General features: G+C 40.2%; 1 protein-coding gene across 2 annotated transcripts; it reads left to right on the top strand.

The window, feature by feature from the left end:
• Nucleotides 1–872: 872 nt before the first annotated feature.
• LOC105011802 (chymotrypsin-like elastase family member 3B) lies at nucleotides 873–7,172 on the top strand. Of its 2 annotated transcripts, XM_010872129.2 has the most exons (8): nucleotides 875–1,074; nucleotides 1,246–1,334; nucleotides 1,421–1,518; nucleotides 2,894–3,022; nucleotides 3,341–3,477; nucleotides 5,034–5,176; nucleotides 5,291–5,443; nucleotides 7,116–7,172. In XM_010872129.2, the coding sequence occupies exons 1-8, from the start codon at nucleotides 1,035–1,037 to the stop codon at nucleotides 7,131–7,133; spliced, it is 807 nt and encodes a 268-aa protein (XP_010870431.1). In that variant the 5' UTR covers nucleotides 875–1,034; the 3' UTR covers nucleotides 7,134–7,172. The 2 variants fall into 2 exon arrangements, with proteins under 2 accessions (XP_010870430.1, XP_010870431.1); XM_010872128.5 differs by having other exon boundaries at nucleotides 873–1,074; nucleotides 5,291–7,168.
• The last annotated feature ends 4,453 nt before the right edge of the window (nucleotides 7,173–11,625 follow it).

Genomic DNA, 11,625 nt, shown 5'->3' with positions numbered 1-11,625 from the left:
ACACAATAGGCTGTCACCTGAACTGCCTTAAATAGGAATTGTAAGAAGACAGTAACAAACACACAGCTGTAACACCATTGTCAGAATTTCCAAAGGAAGCAAATGGAATTAAATGTAATATAGGAAATGTAATCTAATTGAACTGAAATAACAGCACATAGGCAGTAAATGTCCCCATTTGTTATTAGACCTACTGGTTGTTGATACTGATAGTGGCTAATATTTAACATGACAGTGTGTATGTGCCCAAAGATCACTTATATTTGGCGTGGATGTCATTGTGCAATTAATGCTTTGTGTCATTATTACGTACATATATGCTTTGCGTCTCCAAGATGTATCCCCTCGAGGCCAAACAATTTAAATTCTGTATCATAACAAAATATTTCATAAGTGTTACTGTGGTAAATTTCATATGCTGCCCAATTTCGTATTCATCTCCAGCAATCATAAAAAAATGAAAGCAATATCCCCTTATATAAATGGATTACATACTTACCCATTTCTTATCAATGACTGGTATAAATTAATAAATTACAGTGCCGTGTTTTTTGTATTGGATAAAAAAGAACGTAGTTCACGTTGTCCCACCTGGAATCACCAGGCTCAACCTCATCCATAGATTCTTTAGTCGTGAATGTGCTGGAATTACGAAGGAATTAACCGAAGGTCGGAGTACAGCATATCTCCACCCAAACTGGCTGACACATCAAGGTCAGAACACGCATGAAGAGAAAAGTGCATGAAAAGGTTATAAGGTCAATTTATGCATGCTCAACTCTGTCAATTCCCGTTTGCCTTGTCAACATTTTCAGGTGGATATAATGTACTTCCCATCTAGCAGAGTAGCGATAAGCGTCAGCTAAGCATCTGGAGACCGGGATGTTCTTCCCAGCCAATTCTGACAGGAGGACATGATAATGAGGGCAGCAGAGGCTGGTCACAGCGTCTGGGGATGCCTGACAGTGACAGACAGGAATATAAGCACTCAGTGCTGAGTGGCCAGAACTTAACATTGCTGAAAGACTACCACCATGTTGGAGAAACTGGTCTTCCTGCTGCTGGCAGCTCACGGTGAGTAACGCACTTCCTTGGAACACTGATGCAAACCTCCCTCTAACCCAAACATAGCACATCATCAATTCTGCCATTTACAGCTCTTTCTGTCACTGTGACTGAACTCACATGGTGAAAAGGTGAGTTTTTGTATAACGCTATTGACCATGCACCATGTATGTTCTCCAGCAAATGGCTGTGGTACTCCAGCCATACAGCCCAACACCAACAGGATAGTTAACGGTGAAGAGGCTCGAGCTCACAGCTGGCCTTGGCAGGTGAGAACATGCATTACTTCATTGTGTAATGCCACTGACCAACACATTCCTCATGCTGGTTAACATGTGTGCATCTGCATCTTCAGATTTCAATGCAGGTGAAGCACGGTAGCCGTTGGCACCACACTTGTGGAGGAACTCTGATAGGTTCCCGGTGGGTCCTGACCGCCGGCCACTGCATATGGTAAGTGTCAGAGCATATGGTGTGTGTCAGTGCATATGATGAGTGTCAGTGCATATGGTGAGGGTCCGTGCATATGGTGAGTGTCAATGCATATGGTGTATGTCACTGCATATGGTGAGTGTCACTGAATATGGTGAGTGTCAGTGCATATGGTGAGGGTCCGTGCATATGGTGAGTGTCAATGCATATGGTGTATGTCACTGCATATGGTGAGTATCACTGCATATGGTGAGTGTCAGTGCATTTGGTGAGTGTCCGTGCATATGGTGAGTGTCAGTGCATATGGTGAGTGTCAGTGCATATGGTGAGTATCAGTGCATATGGTGTGTGTCACTGCATATGTTTGAGTGTCACTGCATATGGTGAGTGTCAGTGCATATGGTGAGTGTCAGTGCATATGGTGAGTGTCAGTGCATATGGTGAGTGTCAGTGCATATGGTGAGTGTCAGTGCATATGGTGTCAGTGCATATGGTGAGTGTCAGTGCATATGGTGTCAGTGCATATGGTGAGTGTCAGTGCATATGGTGAGTGTCAGTGCATATGGTGTGTGTCAGTGCATATGGTGAGTGTCAGTGCATATGGTGAGTATCATTGCATATGGTGAGTGTCCGTGCATATGGTGAGTGACACTGCATATGGTGAGTGTCACTGCATTTGGTGAGTGTCACTGCATATGGTGGGTGTCACTACATTTGGTGGGTGACACTGCATATGGTGAGTGTCACTGCATATGGTGAGTGACACTGCATGTGGTGGGTGACACTGCAAATGGTGAGTGTCACTGCATATGGTGAGTGACACTGCATGTGGTGGGTGACACTGCAAATGGTGAGTGTCACTGCATATGGTGGGTGACACTGCATATGGTGAGTGTCACTGCATATGGTGAGTGTCAGTGCATATGGTGTCAGTGCATATGGTGAGTGTCAGTGCATATGGTGTCAGTGCATATGGTGAGTGTCAGTGCATATGGTGAGTGTCACTGCATATGGTGAGTGTCACTACATATGGTGAGTGTCACTGCATATGGTGAGTGACACTGCATGTGGTGAGTGTCACTGTATGTGGTGAGTGTCACTGCATATGGTGAGAGTCAATGCATATGGTGAGTGACACTGCATGTGGTGAGTGACACTGCATGTGGTGAGTGACACTGCATGTGGTGAGTGTCACTGTATGTGGTGAGTGTCACTGCATATGGTGAGAGTCAATGCATATGGTGATTACATTGAGTAGGAAGAGCTCATTGAGTTCCTGATTGTGAAGAACAATTTTGGAAAATTATACTGCATATAACTTGAGTCTGAACGCACAGATATCATGAAAAGTTACTTTGCGTTTTTCAGTGATGTTTGGCATCTCCGCCCCATGCAGGCCTGGAGATGTATATCGTGTGGTGATGGGAGAGCATGACCAGAGTGTACAGGAGGGAACTGAGCAGATTAGAGATGTTCTGCGCATCCTGGTTCACCCCGACTGGAACATCAACATGGTTGCCGCTGGGTGAGCATCCATTTGATAGACCCCCAGTTCCCTTGTTCAACAACTTGTCATTGTGTGTATGCATAATTATTGCTTTGCGTAAATTCAAAGTTCATATTATTAAATCCAACACACCTTTGTGCGTACATGCTTGATAAATGAGGTCACTGGTGACACAGCAATAGCTAGCTAGTACTGCAACCGTAGCTATGTTGACAAAAAGAAATGCCACAACTTCCAAGCACACTTTATGTTATCAAGAATCAAATGTAATACTGCAGCTGTAACAGCACAATAAAGTAGCAGGAATGTGGACAACATTGTACGGTTTTGTCACAGAAATGACCTGGCCCTGCTGAAACTGGACAAGGCTCCCATCATGAATGAGAACGTTGCCCAGGCTTGTCTTCCTGAGGCAGGAGAGATCCCTGCTCACGGAGACGCCTGTTTCATCTCTGGCTGGGGAAACCTCTACAGTAAGAAATCACATTATCATACACATTGTTATACTCCTCTGTGGTAGCTACAACCCTCCCTATGTTGTTACATGTACGCGTGGCTGAGAACCACACGAAAACATGGAATTACTTAAAACTCAAAGACAGAACAGCTATTGTAGCAATTCAATCTTAGCTTTGATTTCTCTTTTTAATTTCAGCCATAAACGTAGTTATGAATGAACTAAGTGCATACAACAATTAGGATTACTAAAGTAAAGGATGTATATCAACTCAAATCAAACTATCACTTATGATTTAAACTAGTGACAATGGTAGAAGTAACAGTATCTGTAATGCATGGAAGGTTCCAAAATATAACATAATACTATATATCTAATATCTTATAAGGTCTCCAGAATGAAATAAAAGTGTAAGGCTAGCCTATAAAACAAATTGCCATGACATATGGATTGTCCAGGGGTCGGTTTAGCAAAACTAAACCAAAAAGACAAGAAAACACCCCCAACATGAATTCACATTTAGAATTTTGTGGGCAAATTAAATAACAAATCGTGACATCACACACATTCTCAAATGTTATCAAACCGATTGGAGCTCCATAACTGATCTAACGGGTGATTAGCAAACAGATCAATCACTGGTGGCACCAGATTAGCGAGGTGGAAAATAATGGCCCAGTTTTTCCTGATCAAGAAACCTAACTGGATAGGACTCTGGACCTTCACAGTATGATGATTCATCTGTTATAAAAAGGTTTAATACGGGCTATAATTGGACTAGAATATTCATGTTTGATTTTTACTTCTGAAAGATTATGAAAACCATATCCGACTGCAGCAATTGTAGATATGCAGTATTTAAAAGATAAACAGACACTAAAAAGTGTCATGATTGATGTTTAGGGTTGGCAATAATGAGCATGAACAACCATGCTTCATACAGCTTTGTTTAGTCCTGTCATATACAGCTGTAGGCCTAATTCGAAACTCTAGTTTACTAATTATTATTCCAGTAGATCATTTTGGATTGTAAAGAATTATGTAGACAAATAATCCCAAATATGAATAGAAACCAAATTTGATCATTTTGACATTTTCAAAAATTAAAGAAATGGGAAATAAGTTGCCTAAAAATAAATATTATAATATATGCGTCAAAGTCGCTATCAATTTACAGATAATTTCTAGCCTTACTCATCTGACTCGTCCAAGAGAGTGTGAGAGCGCACGTTGCGTCCAGCCCACACGACTTTCGTTTCCATAAATCTGATTGGTCACCAACCGCTAGCTCAGTCTGCTGTAGCACTCCGATGTTAAGGATGGAGGAATTGTGTGCAAGTTGACACATCATGAGGTACATCGTAAAAGAACTGCACTTCGCCCTTGTTTAAAACTAGTTGCCTTTTACTCAACTGAATCAAAAGCGGTGACATCTGGCAGTCTCACACACTCTCTGTCCAAAATCTCCCACAACAAGTTGTTTGAGAATTGCGCTACTGTTGTCACGGTTGTGGGTTTGATTCCAACAAGGAACTGTGTCCTGCTGAATATCATATCTGTGTTCTGCGGCAGCCCATGGTCCCATGCCTGATAAGCTGCACCAAGCCCTGCTGCCTGTGGTGGGTAACAGCGTCTGCAGACAGAGTGACTGGTGGGGAATGGTGGTGAAGGAGACCATGGTCTGTGCTGGTGGGGGAGAGGTTTCAGGCTGCAACGTGAGTCAGGCAACAGGGTATACGTATTCTAATGATAAATGCTGTATCACTTTCACTATGACTGGTGTGTTAGAACCGATGTCTCAGTCTCTCTCTTTCTGTCTCCCTCTGCAGGGGGATTCTGGGGGTCCTCTGATATGTAAGGGCTCTGACGGTAGGTGGTACGTCCAGGGGGTGACTAGCTTTGTGTCCTCGCGTGTCTGTAATGAAGTGAAGAAGCCAACCGTCTTCACCCGAGTCTCAGCCTTCACCGACTGGATCAGCAGTGTAAGTACAGTAACACCAATCAACCACTTTGTTCAGATCTAATTTACGTACAGTAACACCAATCAACCACTTTGTCCAGATCTAATTTACGTACAGTAACACCACTCAAACACTTTGTTCAGATCTAATTTATGTACAGTAACACCAATCAACCACTTTGTCCAGATCTAATTTACGTACAGTAACACCACTCAACCACTTTGTCCAGATCTAATTTACGTACAGTAACACCACTCAAACACTTTGTTCAGATCTAATTTATGTACAGTAACACCAATCAACCACTCTGTTCAGATCTAATTTACGTACAGTAACACCAATCAACCACTTTGTTCAGATCTAATTTACGTACAGTAACACCACTCAACCACTCTGTTCAGATCTAATTTACGTACAGTAACACCAATCAACCACTTTGTTCAGATCTAATTTACGTACAGTAACACCAATCAACCACTTTGTCCAGATCTAATTTACGTACAGTAACACCACTCAAACACTTTGTTCAGATCTAATTTATGTACAGTAACACCAATCAACCACTTTGTCCAGATCTAATTTACGTACAGTAACACCACTCAACCACTTTGTCCAGATCTAATTTACGTACAGTAACACCACTCAAACACTTTGTTCAGATCTAATTCATGTACAGTAACACCAATCAACCACTTTGTCCAGATCTAATTTACGTACAGTAACACCACTCAACCACTTTGTCCAGATCTAATTTACGTACAGTAACACCACTCAAACACTTTGTTCAGATCTAATTTACGTACAGTAACACCACTCAAACACTTTGTTCAGATCTAATTTATGTACAGTAACACCAATCAACCACTTTGTCCAGATCTAATTTACGTACAGTAACACCACTCAACCACTTTGTCCAGATCTAATTTACGTACAGTAACACCACTCAAACACTTTGTTCAGATCTAATTTATGTACAGTAACACCAATCAACCACTTTGTCCAGATCTAATTTACGTACAGTAACACCAATCAACCACTTTGTCCAGATCTAATTTACGTACAGTAACACCACTCAAACACTTTGTTCAGATCTAATTTACGTACAGTAACACCACTCAACCACTTTGTCCAGATCTAATTTACGTACAGTAACACCACTCAACCACTTTGTTCAGATCTAATTTACATACAGTAACACCACTCAACCACTTTGTCCAGATCTAATTTACGTACTGTAACACCACTCAACCACTTTGTCCAGATCTAATTTACTAACAGTAACACCACTCAACCACTCTGTTCAGATCTAATTTACATACAGTAACACCACTCAACCACTCTGTTCAGATCTAATTTACATACAGTAACACCAATCAACCACTTTGTCCAGATCTAATTTACATACAGTAACACCACTCAACCACTTTGTTCAGATCTAATTTACGTACAGTAACACCACTCAACCACTTTGTTCAGATCTAATTTACGTACAGTAACACCACTCAACCACTTTGTTCAGATCTAATTTACTTACAGTAACACCACTCCACCACTTTGTCCAGATGTAACTAACACAACTCAAAAATAGTGTTCAAATCTAATGTAATTACAGTAACACCACAATGTTTAGATCTAAGTAACCCACAGCAATTTGTAACACATTATTTATTATTTAACTTATTTCTCTCCTCAGACCATAATTAACTCCTAAGGATCCGAATACTGTATCTCAAAGCTGATAGTGGACCGTCTTGTATATTGTCATGTAATTAAATTAAATGCCTTTGGTTCAGATTCTGCCCATATGTTTGCTGTTCTGTAAAACGTTGGGGACTGTAATGTTGGTCTGGGCCCAGTTAAAGATTGATAGACTAAATGTAAGAGATATTGTGCACAGGGGTAAAGGTGATGAACTTGTGCTGACCTAGCCACATAGGGTTAAGTATTAATGCCACAGGGTTTCAGTTAATAAGAAGCCTAAATGGTAAGATTTGTACATGTGAAGCAACATATTAGTCTAGCATATCAGCAAACCTTATGATAGATGAATAATTAATCATAAGGCACGCATTTCCTGGAGATCAGCGCACACAGACCGAACATTTGCAGAATTGTATTCCATTATTAAGAATCTCTTCCTGGGGTCCAAAATCACACACTTTTGAAATTAGTTTATGAAGAAACTATACCTGTCAGCGGTACATTTATGTGAGTGAGTTCTGTCAGCGTTTCGCTCGGTCACGCAAAAAAAGAGCTTTGTGTGAAATGCGAATGGCTAGCCCCCATTCCAGGGTCACGGCTTCATTCCTCATCTCCTCGCGTGACCTGAGATAAACGAGCGCCGTCTGCACCGCTTCGGAGGCAGCGTTGCTGATCAATCACCTCCGAGGCCGGAGAAATGTCAGCATCCGCGACCCTGCCGCGGAACGGGCAGGAAGGGAGCGGAGTCGGGACTTATGAGCAGGGGGCAGTGGAGGGGGGAAGTGGATAAATTGGTGGTGATGGCTAACCTTGACTTTAAATTGCTAGCACTCGCCACCGGTTGGATGATCAAACAAGGAGAGATGTGGGAAATAGAACCCCCGGCCAACCCCTCCCCTTCCCGTATATTTTTTCTTCTTCTCTCTGCTATTATATTAAAATCGTTGCTGTGCAGGCCTAGGTGAAACGTGTGAAACGATTACCATCAAAAGGCCTTCTGTTCTCAAGTCAGCAGTTTTCCACTCAGGCAAAACCCTGTGATTAGGACCAAGCCACCACAGTGTGGTGATGTCACTTTAAATAAACCTTTTGGCCTGTGTAACATGCAGGCTCCCAGCACTGTTATGCTCCATCCTATATCGCAATACAGGATTATATTTGGGATGACTTTGGCCTATTGCAGTATTGCATGGGTTGCTCAGTTGTTACAATTATAATGTTTTGGCAACATGACAGTCCTCTAGTTTTTTCATCCTCTAGAAAATTGGGTAATGTGTCATGAACTGAATGGGCCGATATGTGTCCCATGTCATAAAAACCATGGCATTCATATTTGACATTTCAATGTTAACTGGGGTACAGTATTATAGTGATTTAACCTACATTATACACATATTTATACATTATACACATATAGGCTTAAAAAAAGTGGAGGCTTAAAAACAAGTGATATTTGCAAAATTCCCAGACTATATCTTCAGGGCTTATATTGGCAAATTTAGCTTGAAATAGAAGTGAAAGAATTAGCCCATGAAGAAATTAGTAGGATTTCTTTTCATCTACCATCCTAATGAAAATGTGTTAGACAATTCAAACATATTATGAAAAAGAGATTTATATTTGTGTAAGATGCTCCAGACAATGTGACCTGATTTGAGATTTGACAAATTATCCCTCTTCTATTTTGCCTGATAACATGACAGTCCATATAGAAAAAGTATACATTTAAAATAAATGTACTTTAAAAATGTTTTAAATATGAGTAAGTATATACAATTTTTACATTTAGTATGCATTCTGTAATGTATTTCAATATGTCACATTTGTGATGGTTTTTGGAACACCATTTTTTTTGGAAATATTAAAAGAAATGTTCGTTTTTCATATTATATATTTTTTGCATACATTTTCCTGTGGTATGGGAGGCCATAGCACATTTTCTCTCAGGGTAGTTTTTTTTGGGAAAAGTGAGATGTGGCCTGAGGTGTCATGTGACAGCTGCTTCTTATACAGTTCTACACACATTGGGATTGGTCTGATCTGGCCTTTATTTCTGCTAGTTAAAGCAACAACTAGAATTTCTCATGGCCCTCGCCTCAACCCATGCTTACGTAATTTTTGTGGGTTTATATTCAGGTGTCTGGATGAGTTTTGACTGAAGTAGCCAGAGACTGTACATTTTGGGTATTTAGTCTGTTACCACTGGGATTGAAGGAGCTATGCTACAGAGTGCTGGGCTGTGGATGAAGGTCTGGATGTGGTACTCCAAATGTGTTGCCCAATGTTTCCCTCGACACCTTGATTCTCTGATTTTAACAAGCCGAGGAATGTGTTCTTCTCCAGCACTTGTGTACCAGCTGAAACCTCCTGGTTGAGCAAGCAGAGTCATAAAAAGCAGAAAAGTGACATGTGCTTCGGAGGAAACACATTAGATCGTTAACTCCTACAGAACTTCTGTTGAGTTGCATGAATGAGGCAAGGCAATAATCACTAATCATGAAATATGGAGGGGGACAATTGTCACAAAATTTGTATTAAAAATAAAAATAAAATGATAAATTCAATGCTTCCATTTAACAGAAATGACTGTTATTGTTATGTGGTTATACCCAATTTTTCTCCTCTCTACAATTTAATAATATGGCCTTGCATTATGGCAGCAACTCACATTTGGATCAGGTTATTCAAAGATTGAGATTGAGACGTATCCTTCAAAGCATATCTTACCAAGCCATTCTGCTTCTTATCCCACTACTCACCCAGACAGTAAATATTCACTAGAAGGAGAGCAAATTCTCAAGGACCACAAAAGAACCTGCAACAAGGAATCACTTTAGAGTGATGAGATTGGGCAGCTCCTGTCCAACATCCAACCCACTGGCCATTGGCCAATGAGGCTTCAGATCACACTGGCCAATCAGAATATGTTTGGCTAAAAAATAAGTTGCTTCATGTTTATGTGTTTATGATCTTTTGTACAGGATGCTCAATTGGAGTCAATTTTAATTCCAATGTTAGTCAGTCATGAGCTCTCTTTTAACAGGTCAAAAGCCCTACTTTCAGACAAAAATAGTGCAACTGTAGATGATCTGGACACAGATTTGTAAGATTTTTTTTGTCTCCTTAGCCTTTTAATATTTTAATAGCAACAGTATGCTTTTGCATTATTGTAGAAAGTCACCACATCTACCACACCTTGTAAAAATGAATTTTATGTTAAAAGTTTTGACCTGTCAGGTTTGTGTTATAACCAGTCATTCATCACCCTCTGCTGGTTATCAGATGAATCTCAGCTGGCTACTGTAGATTCCTCTAATGTGCTCCACAAGTCAAGTCAACGCTCAGTATTTGGGGGACTGGACTGGTATGAATGGGCTGTTTGTCATCCTATCAATGGATAACCATTGAAATAATTTTGTCGTTGTGAATCCCTGTAGTTATTCAAACTTTAGCCAAGAGAGTGGGACTGCACCAGCCTAGAGTCGTTTTATATCATTATCAAACACTACAAAATTTATGAATCTACCCTTCAACTGAGTGAAAATGTTCAATCCTTCAGAAACCTTCATAATTTTAAATAAGATTTAGGTCCAAGGACTGTGAAGGCCTATTCAAAAGATGTTCTGTTAACCATTTTTGTGTGGATTTGGAGGTTTCCTTTGGGTCATTGTCCTGCTGTTAGACAATGATGGACAATGATGTCCTGCTGGTTGAATAAACTGCAACCCAGTTTATCCTCCTATCAGAGACAGACAGGTTTTGGTCTAAATTCCCCTGTTACTTGATAAAGTCCATGTTGCCCCCCCAAATCACAGATCCACCATCATACTTCATAGTTGAGAGTAGGTTTTCCGGATGACCACCTCTTTTAACAACAAACCCACCTTTGGTGGCTCAATTTTAGTTTCATCAGACCATTGAACCTGGTTCCAATTAAAGCACCAAAGACATTTAGCAAACCCTAGGTGCTTATGTTTGTGGTTTAAATGCCATTTTTGGTAACAGCATTCCCCCCCCCCCCCTTGAAGCATTCTTTTGACTGTACATAGTATAATAATACACACATGATCTCTACCAGACATGTTCATCACAGCTCCAATTGTTTAAAATGTCTTAATTATTGCCCTGATTGTGGAGATGTGTATTTTTAGGTATATATCTATCTTTACACAGCCATTGTGAGAATTTATCATTTTGTTAATTTTCATTTAATTTAATTTGTGTTTTCTATGGCCTATCCCACGTTGATTGATGACTAAGGCATTTAACAAAATAATGGGCTGATGTCTGTCAATGCAACATTTCTCAGATTGGTATCTAAAATAACATGGCCACTGTTGAAGAATAAGCACTTGCAGGATCATAGTCAGGCTCTTCATAATTAATGGATTCTTTATTTTGTATTTATTTCAGTTTATTTTAATTGCATAAATGGTTTCAAAGTTTTTTTTGTTTTTTATTTGTTCATTTTACTTTACTTTCTTAATAAATGTCTGGAATTT

Source organism: Esox lucius, chromosome 8 (genome assembly GCF_011004845.1).
Source record: "Esox lucius isolate fEsoLuc1 chromosome 8, fEsoLuc1.pri, whole genome shotgun sequence".
NCBI lineage: Eukaryota > Metazoa > Chordata > Actinopteri > Esociformes > Esocidae > Esox > Esox lucius.
This window is presented reverse-complemented; position numbering and strand designations above follow the sequence as displayed.